Here is an 18,117-nt window from a genome sequence, read left to right on the forward strand (position 1 = left end):
GCAAGCACGTGGAGACAAAAAAAAAAGTTAAATGACCAACTTACCCTTTTGTTTTTGTTAATTCATTTTTATTTTTATTTTTCTTATCATTTCTTCTTCTTCTTCTTCTGTTCTAACTAAACTGCCGCAACCTCCGAAGCAAGCTCCGCTACCAGCCACCAACCACTCACCCCAAAATGAATTCCGATTTCGGTCTCGAACGTGAGCTCAACCCCGACCACAGTTACCGCCCCCAACATCAAGAATCTCACATTACATACAAATGCAGCAATTTGACAACTTCTAATCCAATTCAAATTGAGAAAACAAGAACAAACAATTCAACTTCTAATCCAAAATTTCAATATCCTATCTCCACTCCCAAAATTGGAATCCCACCTGAAAACTTTCACGGTCAATCTCCTCATCACCACTTCCATTACCTATCTGCTCTGCACCACTTATCTCACCTTCTTCAAGTTCACAAGCCTCCTCATTGCCCTCCTTCTCCGCCTCCGCCTTCACATTCCCTTCTCCATCCTTCTCGTCATCCATATCATCACTCTCTCTCTCATCCTCCTCCTCCTCATCACTAGAGCTACTACTCAAAGAAGATGATGCTGCTGATGAACTCTCACTCTCCGACTCCAAACTTTTGCTCTCAATCCCACTCTCCATTTTGCTCTTCACACCCTCCACACCTTCGATTTTGGTCTCCAAATCCTCACTCACTTCATTCCCACTATCAAGAACCAAACTTTCTTCATTCCCTCCAACCAAACTAACCTTCCCCAACTCTTCTTCAATAGAACTCCTCAAATTTTCTGAAACTTCAGACTTCACGTGCACCACACTACCAAGCCCACAATCAATTGGGTCGGACCCATTAACTATTTGGCCTCCACCACCTACCTCAGACTTCACCTCCACCACAGAACCACGCTCACAGTCAATTGGCTCGTCGTCGCCCTCAAATTCGTCGTCGCCTTCTCGGTTATCGCCAAATTAGAATCCTCCCCAATCAAACCAGACGAGAGCTTCGTCCTTATCTCATAAATCCTCCCCACATACACATTCACCAAGTCGCCTCCCTTTGTAATCGTCTGCAAATCCGACGTCGTACCGGCGCCAGAGCTTGAAGTCTGAGGTGAGCTGCGCGATGGGTTCGACTCCGGCATTGAGGGCGAATTTGTCGGGGGTTTTGATGGTGACGTCGACGTTGCCGTAGAGGCCGTGGGCGGTGAAGATGGTGATCATGAGATGAGGACCAGATAAAGTAGTTGGTGGATTCGAGGCAGATGGGTATGAGATATGATGTGTGAGGACCAGATTTGGGGTTTTTGGGTAGGAGGAAGCGGCCATGGTGGAGAGAGAGAAAGGAGAGAGGATCAGATTGCGAAAGGGGGAGAGAGAGAGAGAGATCTGTTTTGTTTTGTTTTTTGTTTTTTTTAATTAATTAATTAGTAGAGAAAGACCATTTTACCCCTGATAAAAATATCACATTGGACCCACGTGCTTGCCACGTCAGCAAACAGACGGCCCCGTTAGGAATTTTTGACGGAAGTATCACGTTGATATCAAAATATGTCTTTGGGTATCACATTGATACTTTTGAGAGTTCGGGTATCAAATTGGCATTGGCAGCATAGTTTGGGGACGGTGACTGAATTTTTCTCATATATATATATGGCCGGCCGACTTGATCTTCGCGAGCCAACCAACTCATCCGTGCTCGCGTCCTTGATTATATCTTCGCGACTCGCGAGCACTCTTTAATTACAATATATATCTTCAGCTGCAAGTCCACGCCATTTATTCCTTAATCAATAAGAGCCCCTGCTTTTACGTCCACAACCTCCCCTCCTGCTTAATCTTGGTAAGCAAACCAACTATCCTTAATTATCAAATATTTGATAATTAATAGTAGATCAACAAATATTCAGATTTGCTTCAAGATTGATTGGTCTCTAAGTAGGCTTTATTTAGCCTCTAAATAATATATTCTGAACTTGTAGGAAATATATCGCTTGGGCCACAGATATTGGCCTGGATTTCTTCGAGTCTCCCTTATCGGGAAAAAATGTTATTTTGGGTTCAAACACTATCTTCACACCAAAATTCCTCAAATCCATATGACATGCAATGCTATCACACTTATTTATTTTTGTTTTTGGTCAATCACTCGTTCATTTTTATTCTAGTCTAGCCATTTTGCTTCAACAAATTTCGATAAATTATTTACTAAATCTATGGCTTCAAGTTGAACCTCAATCTCCATTAGTGCTTCTTGTTGTATCTCAACAAATTCATTCTCTTCGTCAACCAATCCACGATTTAGAAAAAATTGATCAAATTTAATTTGTTGAAACAAAAGGATTAGAGTAGAATAAAAAATGAACAGGTGATTGACCAAAAACAAAAATGAACAATTGCAATAACATTGCATGTCTTCAGGATTTGAGGAATTTTGGCGTGAAGATAGAACATGATAGTTGAATTTATATTAGAGGATAGGAAAGAAAATTGCAAAAGAATGTTAGTTAAGACATTTTACCAAAATAAATGTGAATTTAAAAAATAAAAATGGGAAATCGTTTCAGTTCCTGACATTCTAATTTAATATGAAAAGTCCCAAAAGTCTCAATTTCCTTCTAATAGGTCCTCATTGTCTAAATGCTTCGTTAATTGGCTGACGTGGCAAATAAGTAGACGCCAACTCAGCACCACATAAGCATGGTGGATGTTAAAATGTCGAGAATAACCCTAGCCTCCCCTTTTAGTTTTATTTTATTTTAATTTTTTTAGTTCTTTTCTTTTTTGTTCTTGCTGCAATCTCTTCTTCCTCTTGTTCCTTTACCCAAACATAGGCCTCATCATTTAGCCCTTCTTCTTCCTCTCATCAAATCCAAACTCAAAGCTGAAGATGACACTCTTGTTTCTGAACCCGAAACAAAGCCACTCCATGAGACCAAAATCGAGGAGAACCCAGTGAAGGAAGCAGAGGAAGTAGGGTAATTAATATCGCAATCCGCAATTTCTCCAAAGGAACAAAGACCTGTGCGGCGACGGTGACGATGGAGGTGGTGACCGGGAACTTATTGTTCGGGAAAGTAGGAGCGGAAGGGATAGCGGAAGCGGCGGGGGTTGGTTTGGCTTCAGTGACCTGTGCTGTGGTTGCTGCTTGGATATCCAGTGCTCGAATCCGAGTGGGTCAAATCTTCACTCTGGGATTAACTCGTTTATAGATTCGCTAATTGATCAGATCATCGACGGCTTGTTCTACGAGATCGAGATTACTGATTGGTCTGATGACGTCTGAAAGTAAAGGACAAGTTCGGTTAAGATGGTCAAGTACACCATCAGAATGGTTTTCTCTGCTTAATTTTCATTTGTGGAATCTGGGTTTTCAAATTCGGTGCTTTCCAAGGTTCTAAAAACGGTCTAGGCCCTAGAAGCTAGGCGTCAAAGAGCCGTTTCGATTTTGGCCTATGTGTTTACCTTAGGCGGTGAGCAATTAGGCGTCCGCCTAGGCACTCTAGGCGGAACCTAGGCGGGATATGCGGAGCCTCTGGACGCTGGGCGCTAGACCTTTTTCAGATATGGAACTGCAGAATCTCGTCGTCAGAGGAAAGCGAAGAAGAAGACAGCGGCGATGAAGCGGAGGAAGACGAAAGCATCAGAGAAAGGAGGCTTTTGATACATACCCAGATGCAGATGATGATTCTTACTTGAGGGTGGATCACTGATTTGCAGCTGTGATCAGAAGAGAACCGATCGGAGGCATTGGGTGGAGGTGAGGTGAAGTCGGGACTGCATGAAGTGGTTGAAGTTTTATCTTGTTTTGTTTTGATTGAGAAGCTTTATCTACTTTAGAAAAGAGGAGGAGGAAGATTAGGGGATGCTGGCCAGGCTTTGGACATACTGATTCAATTAATGTCATAATTTGGATAAGCATAAGAACCAGAGGATAAGCACTAGAACCAAAAAGTAGAAAGTAGAAACAGATAAAGAAAGAGTCTAGACTAATAAAAAAAAACAACCATACAAATGCCATCGAAAAAAAGAAAACTATACAAATAAAAAAAAAAAAAAGGAAAAAGGACTCTAGCTAGACTTATAAAAATGTATATCTTTCATGTCTCATGTGAAAAAAGAATTTCTTGTTATAAAAATTATAATGTTTTTTTACATTTTTATTTATATATGTTATAAAATAAATTAAAAAAATAAAAACCGCCTAGTCCCCGGGAGGCGCTAGGCTCCAGACCACCACCTGACTAGCGCCTAGCGTTTTTTAGAATTGAAGGTAAGGAGGAAGAAAAAGATGAATAGGAAGCAGCAAGTGTCGCCCTACTGGTTTTTAGGGCTTTGATTCTGGAAAGAAGGGAGTGTAGTTTTTATTCTTACTGTTCTTAAATGTGGAATCGCTGTTTTGGGTGTTGGGGATTTGTGGGGTTTTGTGTGGTAGTGAAGGTAGGGATCTGGGGGATTAGAAATGAGGAGTTGAGTGGTAGTGGCTTGAAGAAGATGAATAGGCATGGTTGTGGTGGAGAGCTCGGTGGTGGTTATGGGTGTAGTGATAGGTGGAGTAGGAGGTGGTGCAGCAGTGAGTGATGGTGGTGAGAGGGTGGTTTTAGTGGTGGTGACATTGAAATTGCTCTTAGTGAGTCCTTAAATATCAAAGAAGTTGGAGAAGAGTCATTGAATGACAAATCCGAGGAGGTTTTTGGATGGTAAGCTTGGTGGTGGTGGTGGAGAGCTCGGTGGTGGTTATAGTGGTAGTGGAGGTGGATTTTGGTGTGAAGAAAAGAAAAAAAAAAGAATAAAAGAAATTAAAAAGTAAAAAAGGAGAAAGGACAGGGTTATATTGGACATTTAACAATTATCGAGCTGAGTTGGCGTGGAAGGAACTGCCGCGTCGACTTAACGGAGCATTTGGACGGAGGTTTAACGGAATTAACCTATTAGACGGAAATTGAGACCTCATGGACTTTTCAAATTAAATTAGAATGTCAGGGACTGAAACGATGACAGAGTCATAGTACAGGGATTAAACAGAATTTTTCCCTAAAAATAATGTACTTCTTTTTGCTAAACAAAGTAAGGCCCCTTCGACCATATTCAGCCCTATTCAGAAGGCCGGGCCGGCGCGGTCCTAATGAACAGGTAAGAGTTAGCATATATAAACCTTGACCCGGCTCTAAATTTTGTTGACTTTGATTAGACCCGACCGCGCCTAACCCTAAGTCATAAAATTTAAGATAGGACCAGCTCTAACCTAACCATAACCCGGCCATGATGACCCTACACTGAATCACTGACTCTGGAAGTAGACTATGAAATGTTACAAACTGAAAGATCATAAACTCATTTGAAGTTAATGTCCCTAAATCCACAATTTCTGAATCCAATGCGGCCCATGCCAAAGCCCAAACTTCTATACAAAACTTGTTAATTGGAATATAAATTGTTAGGTCAACTTATATTCATAAAGCAAATGACCCACTACTAGAATTTTGTTAATAGACATCAGTCCAGAACCGAAGTAAAACTAAATTTCGACCGATCTCTTAGTGGGTGATGTAAAAGATCCAGACATCAGTCTAAGCGCGTCAAAAACCGATGTTCTGGACAACGACCAACATCGCTTCTAAAACACAAATCGATGTATAATCGTTACAATCATCATAATTTTGTTTGTTAACTATATTTAATTCTTCATATTTTCACATTTTACGCTTAATAAAGTATATCTCGAACAATACCTAAGTGAACATTTAAATCGATTACAATTTCAGAAATGATGTCTAATACTCTCGTAGACATCAGTCTCCAAATTTTTTTGTTTATTCTCTTGAGAACGATGTATGTGCCTTTAGGCAACATCGGTTAATCTATTAAGAATGATGTGTTATTTTACTAGGAACATCGCTTTTCGTTGGTTGAAACGATGTTTAGTGGTTTTGTGTACATCGTTTTTTTTTTTTTTTTTTATGTGAAACGATGTTTACTAGTTTGTCGTACATCGTTTCTTTTCAAATAAACTGATGTGTTTCTTGTTTGTAGACATCACTTCTATTTTTCAAAACCGATGTCCCGTATTTCATGGTAAATCGGTTTACTTTATGACAGCTGATTTGTAAGTTAACAGTAGATAACGGTTTGGTATTTAGATATCGATGTGCATTGGTTTTGTGTACATCGATTTTGGGGTGACATTTCGATATGTTGATAATCATGAGACATCAGTCCAGTTTTAGGTACTGATTTCTAATCTCTGAATTGACATCGTTTTCTTTGACATTAGTGTTTTGTTCCCCATTTATATACATCAATTCATATATATAAGAATGATGTGCAAATAATCATCTAGCTGGTGGTGGTGGGAAAAGATCTAGAAATATATTTCTCATCATCCAAAAATTGGGGCTTTCCATTAATTTTCTCATCTTTATTCATGATTCTACATAATTCACAAAATAAAACCCCAAAACCTACAAAGGCTAGCCCATAAACATATTAGCAACCAACTACATCAGTTCTACAAACACCAAACTTTCCTTCAAAGCAAAAACTAGCCTTACTCAAAATCATGTTAGTAGTCAAAAGTCCTACACCAAACTCTGCATATAATCAGCCACTTCAATGCGCACCTCGTCAATTTCAGTTTGGCTATATGATTTGTGCGTCTTTACCGCCCACTAGAAATGTATAAAAGAACATATAAGTCACAATGGGGCTAAACAAGCTAATACTTAATTAAACCAAAATGTTCTTCATAATAATGCATATACGTACCTTGGTTGGAAATGAAAGTGTCTCATCCTCTATAATGTCATTCATGTATCGCATAACATAATAGCCACACTCAACCCCACCCGGTTGTTTAGGTACGCCCTATTTATTCAAAGTGTTGAATTAGGAAGACATATATCGACATACTAGATGTAATGTATTATCTCAGCCAATTAAACACATATATAAGCCTTACCGGAAGCGGTTTTACTTTAGGCAGTTTGTTGACCCTACCAGTTTCAGCATTGAAGCCCTCTAGGTGCATGCATATCAGATGGGGGTCATAAATGAACAGGGCCATCACTCCCATCAGCCATGGCCCCTACACGGCGGCTCGGCCTATGTCCGTCATATAAAGACGCCCACCGAGCTTTCGTTTCTTTGCCGCTAGTTTCTCAATCTTAAATGATATTATGCTTTAAATCATTATAGATCTGAGTTGGGTTTTCTGTTTTCTGTTAGTGCAATGGCTTGTGGGATGAAGCCGTGGGTGGTGGTGATTGCTCTGACTTGGTTTTTAAGCCTGCAAGAACATTCTTCTTCTGTTCATGGAAAGCCACAAGTACCTTGTTTCTTCATTTTTGGAGACTCACTGGCCGATAATGGCAACAACAACGTGCTTGATACTTTGGCTAAAGTCAATTACCAGCCTTATGGTATCGACTTCCCTAGTGGCACAGCAAGCGGAAGATTCAGCAACGGTCGAACCACCGTCGATGTTCTCTGTATGTACTTCTTCTTTACCTCATGTACAATTCAATACTCTATAGTTGTTTACAGGTAGCAGAGTTAAGTTTCAGTATGTGGTTTCAAAAGGCTAGGGTAGCTGAGTAGGTGGAGAGCAATCATAGCATTATCTTCTTCTCCTTTTTTTTCGGTCTTTTTGCTCGAGAACATGGCTCTCGATCGGGTCGAAGTGTACGTTCTATAAAATGGTATCAGACTGTAATTCTAAGAAGTAAATAATTGTATTTTAAAGGTCTCAAATAATTGCAGCTGGTGCCTTCATTAGGGTAGCTGGATATCTCCTCCATTTTGGGCCCTTCTGTTGGATATATAGTTATATTGGCATTAATTTATTAACATTCATCTAAGAATTCGACTCTGTCAGATATGATATATGTACTTCTCAGGTATTAGTGCACGACTCCAAAAAGCCTTGGGACCTTGGGTGGTTTGAATTTTGAAACCCCACATCACTCATTTCGTATAAAGTGGGGATGCACATGTATCCTATATTATACGTAGTTAAGCTTTTGGGGTCTAGTAGTAGTTGTGTATTAATAACACAGATTTGTCTTAATGATTGAACGGTTCTTACTACAGCTGGGGGGCTTTTACAGTTTGATCCTGCCATTATCATTTTTTATTTTTTTGACGAAACTGCCATTATCATTTGCTATAGGGGTCTCGATCACATGCCCTTAATTTTGTCTTAATTATGTCGGCCGGTGTTAAGTAATTCTCTAACGGGTGTTGCTATTTGTACCCAGTAAAGTTCTTAGTGTACCCAGCAACACAATTATTGTTCTTAGTTTTCCATTTTTACCCCTTATTTAAATTAAAAAAAAAAACAGAAAAAGAAGAGAAAAACCTACACCCCGCCATCGTGAGTCTGTTTCTTCCTCCCCATATTTCTCATTGGTTAGCTGCTGTCACACTCTCAATTTGAGAGTCTCAAAACCTTCTTCATTGAAGGGAGGGAGAATCTTGTTTTATTTTCTTCAAGGCCTCGTACAGAGGTTTCTACTTTTGCTATTGCTGCTGCTGCTTCTATTTTTTTTTTCTTTCTTTCTTTTTCAGGTGAAACTGGTTCTTCGTATGAAATTTTACTTATGTCGTTGTTAACATTAGTTTGGACATACAAGATATACATATATGTGCTTGATTCAGTTAGAAAAATGAATCAATAACAATATATGAAACTATGAAATTAAAAATGAGAGGTGAGAGATAGAAGTGGAGCAACCAAGTTGCTGGTTTTAAAACTTAGATTGCTTAATCTAGATCTCCAAGATTAGAGAAAAAGAGAAAACCGAAAAGAAGAAGGGAATATAGAGAAAGAAGAAGAAGAATAAAAAAGGATGAAGAGGAACAAAGGTGTCGGAGTGCAGGTGCAATTTTTTTTCGATGGAGAGGGCCGGTGCAGTTCTTTTGATAAAGAGAGTGCAGGTGCAGTTACTATTATTGCTGCTTTTGTTTTTCTATTTTCAGTTTATTAAAAAAAGGGTACTATGGGAAATAAGGAGTAAAAACTATGTTGCTGGGTGTAAAAAGATTTTTGCTGGGTACATTTAGAAAGACCCTTCTCTAACATAATATCAAAACTCTTATTCCAATAAGTCGCTATTTGGTTCGCCAATATCAAACTGCATGCATCACATACTTGTTCTTTTTACTTGTTGTCTGTAACTTAAGTTTTTGGTGTTTCGTAGTTGTCGACCAAATACAAATGGAATAAGAGTTTTGACTTTTGATACAAATGTAGTTGTCGCTAATGGAATATTTTCTTATTACAGCTGAACTTTTAGGCTTTCACAACTACATTCCACCATTTGCTTTTGTTAATGGCTCTGACATACTTAAAGGTGTGAACTATGCTTGTGGCGCGGCAGGAATTCGAAAAGAAACTGGCAAGCAATTGGTATCTAATTACTTCTTTGTCACTTAATCACTTACTGACTCTGTTTTTAGGTTTTCGGCAATTTCATGTGTCCAAACATTTGAGCAAATACAAGAGGTTATTAAATTTGCAGGGTGCAAGAATCAGCATGGGCAGACAGTTAAAGAACCACAAGATTATAATCTCACGCATTGTCGACATACTTGGGAAGAAGAGCTTAGCCCAAAAGCACTTAAACAAGTGCTTATATTCAGTTGGAATGGGCAGCAATGACTACATCAACAATTACTTCGTGCCTCAGTATTACCACACCAGCAAAAAATTTACCACTGAGCAATATGCTGAAGTTCTCATCAACCAATATTCTTGGGAAATACTGGTAATTAGTAATTGTTAATTACTTAATAAACACGTTTTCTTTCTCCAAATGTCATTGACAATTGAATTAGACAGCTTGTTTGGTTCTTATTGTGTTTGTAAAGAAGTTGTACAAGTATGGAGCAAGGAAGGTGGCTTTGGTTGGATTGGGACTAATAGGCTGCACCCCAAGTGCAATTTCTTCCTTTGGCACAAATGGGTCAGCATGTGTAGACACATTGAACATTGCAGCGCAACTGTTTAACCAAAGGCTTGTATCACTTGTGGACAAGCTCAACAGCAATTTGACAGATGCAAAATTCATCTATATTAACAGCTTTGAAATGGGTTCTGGAGATCCTGCAGCTGCTGGTACGTCTATCTGATATGTTATGTTGTCAAACTACGAAAACAACAAGCTCGATTCATTGATCAAATTGGTGGTTTGAGTTTAATATGACAACACGATCTGTTCTGTTGTTTCACTTAAAATGTTTCGTTTTCTACTTATACTATGCTATGGTCTCGTTACAATTAAGAAGTGTAAAAGTGAATATCTGCTTCGTTCATTTCAGGCTTCACAGTTTCGAATGTTGGGTGTTGTGCGGTAAATGAAGTTGGTCAATGTAATGTTGACCATACTCCATGCAAGAACAGGACTGAGTACGTGTTCTGGGACGGATTCCATCCTACTGAAGCCTTGAACCGAATCACTGCAATCAGATCATACAATGCTTTTAACCCGGTAGACACTTATCCAATGGATATTAGTCACCTTGTTCAGCTACAAATTAATAACCCAGCAACTCCAGCTACCTAGAATTCTTGCAAAACAATCTTTGCGAATGAAAACAAGGTAGCTTTTAGTTGCTTCAGCTCTCAGTTTGTCATTGTATATTTTAAATTCGATAGTTTATCATTTTTAGAATGAAAAACATCAGCATAATGAGTATATATAAGATGACAAACATGAACTTATCTTTATATTTCTTGAGATCGCACTGGTCCTATATGACTATATTTTTAACAACCACAGGATAAAAAATTATTTTATATCATGAGAGATCACAATGATCCAATCTCGTTCTCTTACAAAAGTTCTACCATATTCCGAAACAAAATACCTACATGGTACATACTGCAAAGAATTAGATCTACTAGTGAAAACTTCAGAAGTAAACCACACACCATCCTCTGGTAGAAGGTTTCGTCATCTTCTATATGTCACTTGTCAATTGTCATAATGGTTGAACACGCCTGGCCGGACAATGATCGACAATATTTTGCTCTTGGCATATATGAAGACAAAATTCATAAAGCCCCAACCAATCATATATACACCGATTAATAATGCTAGCTAGCTAGGTCAATTTGATACAATAATGGTATACTGGTCATAGATCGATGTGGCTTATAATGAACTAGTTTTTACTAAACGTTTTCTTTCTGATTTGTTGAATGAAGTTGATGGGTCATCATTCTTTTTTTTCCTTTTATTATAAATTATAACAACAGGGGAGAGCAGTTTAGGACCTTTCACCTGTGTGCAATCACTTATAATAGAGCCTCTATAATACAGCCACAATAGGGAACTTTCTCTGGAGAATGAAGACAGCTACCTTTCCTTTTCCACCAAACTTGTATGAAGATTAGGTTAGCCTCAGTTCCTCGTGGGAAATTTCTTCTATAAATACCAACACCCTGTCTTTTCAAGTTTTCTCCAGCCTCCCTCAAACTTTATTTTATGCTTTGAATCATTGGAATTCAAACCTGGGGGTTTTCTGTGATTTCAATGGCTTGTGTAATGAAGCTTTTGGTGGTGGTGATTTCTCTGTCTTGGGTACTAAGTATGCAACATTCCTCCTCTGTTCTTGGAGAGCCAGAAGTGCCCTGTTTCTTCATTTTCGGGGACTCACTGGCTGATAGTGGCAACAACAATGTGCTTAATACTACGGCTAAGGTCAACTACGAGCCATATGGTATTGACTTTCCTTATGGACCAACTGGAAGGTTTTGCAACGGCCGCACCACCGTTGATATACATAGTATGCTCCTCTAATTCTTTGCCTTCATGACTTGTCACTGAATTGATTACATTGCTGTTTTATAGATTGCAGATTCGATTGCAAGGTTTGTGCTTATGAAAGCATAGCTGGATAACATAATATTCGATCTGCTTCATTTTGGGGTCCTTTTAATTGTTTGACAAACACTGTACTCATTCCCGAACTACCTAACCTTTTCGGTCCCGTGGTAGGGTCTGGTGATCCTCCACATCATATTTCCTTTCTATAGTTGTACTATTACATTCGTTGCCGACTTGATAGCGCAGTTTGTAAAAATAAAGAGTAGCAGGATAACAAATTCTTGTCCTCCATTTTGTGGTCCTATAGTCTGATGAACATATTGACGTGATATACATTGTTAACCCATTACTTAACGACTTAAGCAGCTTTTCGGGTCTAGCTAATATGTTAAAGAATGTAGAGTTCAACATCGGACAATCTAAGCCTCTGCATAACTATACGTGAGATCTTGGGCTGAATGCCTAAATTTGTACATGGTATAACAGTGAGCTATCCATTCCAATCATACCTTACTAGCTACACAAGAAATTCCACATGTAATCCGATGTGCAGTAGCAAGTGTGATCTTGGATTTGATGATTAATTTTGTACATAATACTTGTATAAAATATAAAACATATTAAGTTTTTCGGCTTCAGTGATTGTCTACGTCATATTTCCCATCTTTAGTTGTCAATTATCTGTACTTTGAAAAGGATAGCTGAGAAAAACCATCTTCTCCCCCATTCCAGGCTGATTGATCATCTTCTTCTTACAGCTGAACTTCTGGGATTTGAAAACTACATTCCACCATTTGCTTATGCTAATGGCTCTGCCATACTCAGCGGTGTAAACTACGCATCCGGTGGATCAGGAATTCGAAGAGAAACCGGGATAACAACGGTATATATTACATAATAAAACTTATCAACTAATTTACTTTTGGCAAATGAATTAAAAGTGTGCTTTCTTGTGCTGCAGGGCACAGTACTCAGCATGGGAAAACAGTTAAAAAACCACAGGAAAACAATCATGCGCATCATCAGCATGCTAGGAAAGAAAAGCTTGGCCAGAAAGTACTTGAACAAGTGCTTATATTCAGTCGGAATGGGCAGCAATGACTACATTAACAATTACTTTTTACCTCAGTACTATAACACCAGTCAAGAATATACAGTTGAGGAATATGCAGTAGTTCTTGTCGAACAATATTCTCGGCAAATACTGGTAACATTTACTTAATAGATGTCTTGAACAACAAGATCTAAGTCGATTATCGATTCGGCTCTTACCGTCTTTATTTATCAGAGATTGTATGAGTATGGAGCAAAGAAGGTTGTTCTGAGTGGACTGGGACTACTAGGCTGCACTCCTGCTGCAATTGCTAGTTATGGCACGAATGGATCATGTTCCGAAGAACTCAACTATGCAGCCCAACTTTTCAACCAACAGCTTGTATCTCTTGTTGATCAGCTCAACAGCAATTTGACTGATGCAAAGTTCGTCTACATTAACAACTATGAAATCGGTTCAGCCAATACTACAGCTCTTGGTAGTTTCATACATGTTCATAACTATTAAATCTTCTGCTACTGTCATTACTCATTACAAGTAGGGTAGGAGGAAATGTTAACTTTTTCGAACGGTTTGTTGTTGCAGGATTCACTGTTTCGGATGCTGGGTGCTGTATACTTAACAGTGGTGGTCTGTGTGAGGCAGACACGACTCCATGCCAGAATAGGGCTGACTACGTGTTTTGGGACGGGTTCCATCCTACTGAAGCTTTTAATATGTTCAGTGCCAACAAAAGCTACAGTTCGGATGAGTCTGCCGACACTTATCCAATGGATATTAGTCACCTAGTTGAGCTAGAATTCAATCCTCTGGTGGCGGAGATGTAGATACTTAGAGGCTATGGAAATTTTCGGTGGGAATCTTATTTCACTTTTTCTTGGTCTGTAGGGAATCTTATTTCACGGTAATAAAGCTATTTTTTTTCAAGGGCGACATCAACAGTAAGATTGTGGGGGAAAGATGAGTATCAATCCAAGAAGTACGTGGGTCTTCATCATTATATAAACACGTACAACTCTAAGCAGAGTAAGTAATGATACGAGGGGAGCCACCACATTCAAGAACAATTTACAACAATAAATAATGGGTGTTGAAGACCCATGTGGGTTTGGTCTAGTGGTTGGGGCTAGGTCCACCATGTTTGGCTGAATGTTAGCAGGTTCCTCAGTGAGGTCCTGAAACAAATAATGGGTGTTGAAGGAAATCGACTTATGTGTGCCTAATCAAATTATGATTAGTTTCATGTTTGTAATAGGAGATAAGGTTCCAGAATTCCTAGTCCTATTCGGAATAATTTTCCTTGTATCATTAGAATATGTACTTTGTAATCTCTATATATAGGGCTCCTATTCTCAATAATGAAACATATAATTCTCTCATAAATCTCTCTTGATTCTCTTTTCCTTAAACATGTTATCAGCACGACGCCCTAACCTTAAAACCTAATAGCCAAAACCCTAAATCCGAATACAAAATCTTGAAACCCTTTCGGTCCCTGCCGCACATCTTGAAGCCCACCATTCCAGGAGTCTAGAACCAGCGGCGCCACCTCAAGAACAGGCCGAAAACCTACCGAACCGGCCACCAGAAGCTCCAAACCACCCGCAGCAAATACTCCACCAGTTCACCATCTTCCGGACCTCCAATTGCTACGAAATTTTTCTAGCAGTAGCGCCTCAATCCATGTCACGCCCCGAATTTTGAATAATAAATTCAAATCCGAAACATGAATAATTACAATTACAAAATCCAAATCTCGAAACTTCGAGTTCATTATTACAATTCACTCTCACAAGCAATATTGTAAAGCTCAAATGAGCATAACACACCTCACAACGTACAATTGCTGTAAAACTCTAACAATTGCTCTAACCGCACGATCACCGTCCTGGTTCTCCTGTCCTGTAGGATTACCCGCTACACAATTTGAATAGTGTACCGGGAGTTGCAACAACACAAAACCCGGTAAGCTTTTTACAGCCAGTATGAGTAAACAAGAAGAACTGTTGATTTAATAAAATACATTTCCTTTAACTCAAGTATAGAAATGTAGAAACATCACAATTACAATGATCACCACAAAACCACTTCACTTTCTCACTCTCATATATATATAAATATATATATATATATATAAATATATATATATATATATATATAAATATTATACACTTATGAGTCACTCCCCGTTACCCTCATAAGGTCACTCAACATTTGGCAGACAGACTAGAGCTCTAACTGATCGTTTCCACCTACCCGGCGCGAGGGCGTGGTTCACGATTTAATGCTATTAGTTTCCACCTACCCGGTACAAGGGCGTGGTTCACTAATAGATGTCATGGTCACCCCCGTGACCTATTGATCTCCACAGATCAATATATCTCAACAAATCAACAATTTATTGTTTCTCAACAATAAATTTAATACCTCTCACAATATTGTTGCTTTTCAACAATAAACTCAACACAACCATAACAGTACATAATATCTCACAATTTCAACAATACATATTATTTCACATAAATAATATATATATAGATAGACATTCACACAGGAATGCCCATTAATACCAACTATAGCTCACACAATGACGACAAAAAATAAATTAATTAAAAGTACTCGGTTCGTAATATGAACCACGTGAGGTTTACTCACCTCGATAATCCCGCTGCGTCTTCAATTCCGCTCAAAATACGATCCACAATCGTCCACTAACTCAAACCGTCAATCACCTAGTCAGATACGATCTTAACTTAGCAATCATTCATAAACCACACATATACGGAAATCCAACGGTCGGATTCTAATTTAATGATGATCCAACGGCCAGATCGAATTTATATGATGATCCAACGGTCGGATCCTCACGGATCGCCCTTAGGATCATCCTCCAAAATTATCACGAAGATCCAACGGTCAGATCTTCTTGAATCACTCTAACAAACATCTCCTCAAAATTATACGAAAATCCGACGGTTAGATTCTCACGAATCGCCTTCCGAATCACTATTTCACAATTATACGAAGATCCAACGGTCGGATCTTCGCCCATGACCACACAAAGCCACTGGGACAGTCATAAGATCAACATAACAAAACTACAAGTCCATCGGACGGTCTGATCTTCACAGATCACAAATCGAACGATCGAAACTTAAAAATTCATAACTTAATCATACGATATCCAAAAATTATGAATTATATATGCAAACGATCGTATCGACACGTAGAACACAAAAATGGACAGAAACTGTCCTTGGGGTGGCCGGAGGTCGCCGGAAACCACCATCACAGTGGCGGCACCGCCACCCATCCAAAGTCAAAATTAGACAAAACTCCCAACACGAAAGTTCTTCATCTTAACTCGAATTGAAACTTTCATAACTACACCAAAGTCAGATTATAAGCCAAAAAGTAGAATTTTACCTTATAAGGTTTGAAACCCGAAGAACCCTAGTTTTGAATTCGTTCCAATTCGATCTCCACAGATGAAATCGATGCAATCCACCTTAGGGGAAATGATCTACATCCTCAGAAGTGCAGAATCCTCTCAAGAATCACGCCAAAAGGTGGCCGGAGGAGGGAGAACGACGGTGGGGAAAGGAGGTGATTTCCAGCTCGACTGCACCGTGTTCTTCGACTTGTAGCGGCTACCACGTTGGTTATTTCCCCTCGATGTCTTCTACAAAGTTGTAATATAGCTCAGGCCCAGCAAAATCCCTTTTGGAATCAACTCGATTCGAGGTTGGATGAGAGAGATATCGGCCGGTGAAGGAAGAGCAGCATCGGGCGAATTCCAGCTCGAGCTGTGCAGCTTCTCGGCCTCCTAGCACCTTCCATGGTTCTTTTCTCACTTTGATGTCTTCTAGGAAGTTTTAACTGACTTCAAGGCGAATGAAAATACTTTTGGAATCAAGTCGATCGGAGGTCTGTGGAGGGAGATATGGCCGGTGGAAGAGAGAGGAACAAATCTGGGCTCGGGAGAGAATTGGGGAGAAAATATAGGTTTCTGAAATTTCTGTCCTCCAATGCAATTTCCGGAACTTTTTTTTGTATTTATAGAATTTTCCCGATTTTCAATCGCTTATAACTTTCTCATACGAACTCCGATTTTCGCATTCCATATGTCCACGAACTCGTATCGACGCGCTCTACAACTTTCATGAATGAAGTTTTCCCAAATTCCCAATGTATAAAAAGTCACTTTTTGAGACCTCCTAAATAACGTTCGTTTTCGAAAATTAATCGTTCGAACTAATTCCATAACTTCTCCAAGCCTCGTACTCGCTCCCACTATCGTGAAATCATTTCTAAAAATCCACGGAAATTAATTTGGATTTTTCGGGGTATTACAATCCAAGAGTCCGGGAATCGAAAAAATTTTCCTCGGAACCGGCCTAAAAAGATGTGAACCGGCCACCTGAGCATCTGCACCCTTGAACCGGCAAAAGAAGAAAAGAAAAAAAAAAAAAAATGGAAGGAGAAGCCCAGAGGGAGTCAAAGCCCACTGCCACAGGCCCACTGACATTAGATCCGCCACGTCATCAGCCATGTCAGCAACTCGGTCAACCCTCCGGTCAACGATTTTCGGCAACTTTTCCGGCGACATTTTCCGGCCAGTTTTCCTGCTACTTTTCCGGCAAGATTTTTCCGATGATTTTTTCCGGCCAAAATTTTCGGCGACCTATTTCGAGGTAATTTTTACTAAAAGTTCCCGCTTTTAATTTAAATTCTTTTGAAATATTACGAACTAAGAGCGTTCGTAAGCTACGGACTAATAGCGTTCGTAAGCATCAAAATTTGACCATTTAAACGTCATTGTTTCGATCTAAATCCAAATTTTGGAAACTATTGTCAACAAAGACATTGGTTATAACTCTTTCGCAACAAGGCTCACCCAAATTAAGCATGATGTCTAGGAAAATAGTTGAGATAAGTGGTCCTTAAGCGAGCTTTGCTCCACCGACATCTCCTCTTACTTTCTTGGTCATGCTTAATTGGAGTTACCGAAACGATTGAGTAATTACTACTTGTCTAAAGCTTGTTTTGGATTAAAATTTTGATCTAGAAACTTTGACATAATCATTGGCTTTCATTGAAATAAAGTGTCGATTTTGATTCGAACTTTATTCATTCAAGTATGTTTCCCGGAGTTTGGGCCTGGGTCTGTGCTTGGGCTCAGGTCCCAAAATGTGTTATTTTATGTTATTCGCATGTTAAGTT

The 18,117-nt window shown here is 39.2% G+C and overlaps 1 protein-coding gene across 1 annotated transcript; it reads left to right on the forward strand.

Annotated features, from left to right (window-relative positions):
* Positions 1–7,085: 7,085 nt before the first annotated feature.
* LOC133731293 (uncharacterized) lies at positions 7,086–14,208 on the forward strand. The gene is made up of 10 exons (XM_062158700.1): positions 7,086–7,499; positions 9,294–9,418; positions 9,531–9,776; positions 9,880–10,126; positions 10,330–10,556; positions 11,508–11,799; positions 12,599–12,723; positions 12,802–13,047; positions 13,129–13,372; positions 13,480–14,208. Exons 1-10 carry the CDS (start codon positions 7,241–7,243, stop codon positions 13,719–13,721), a joined length of 2,253 nt encoding a protein of 750 aa, XP_062014684.1. The 5' UTR covers positions 7,086–7,240; the 3' UTR covers positions 13,722–14,208.
* Positions 14,209–18,117: the final 3,909 nt, after the last annotated feature.

This window comes from Rosa rugosa, chromosome 2, assembly GCF_958449725.1.
Source record: "Rosa rugosa chromosome 2, drRosRugo1.1, whole genome shotgun sequence".
NCBI lineage: Eukaryota > Viridiplantae > Streptophyta > Magnoliopsida > Rosales > Rosaceae > Rosa > Rosa rugosa.

Excerpts from the sequence above, each read along its gene's own strand:
- LOC133731293 (XM_062158700.1), top strand. The coding sequence starts at position 7,241 with ATGGCTTGTGGGATGAAGCCGTGGGTGGTGGTGATTGCTCTGACTTGG. Across the intron at positions 9,419-9,530 it reads AAGAAACTGGCAAGCAATTG|GGTGCAAGAATCAGCATGGG; the intron begins GTATCTAATTAC and ends TTAAATTTGCAG. Across the intron at positions 11,800-12,598 it reads CACCACCGTTGATATACATA|CTGAACTTCTGGGATTTGAA; the intron begins GTATGCTCCTCT and ends TTCTTCTTACAG.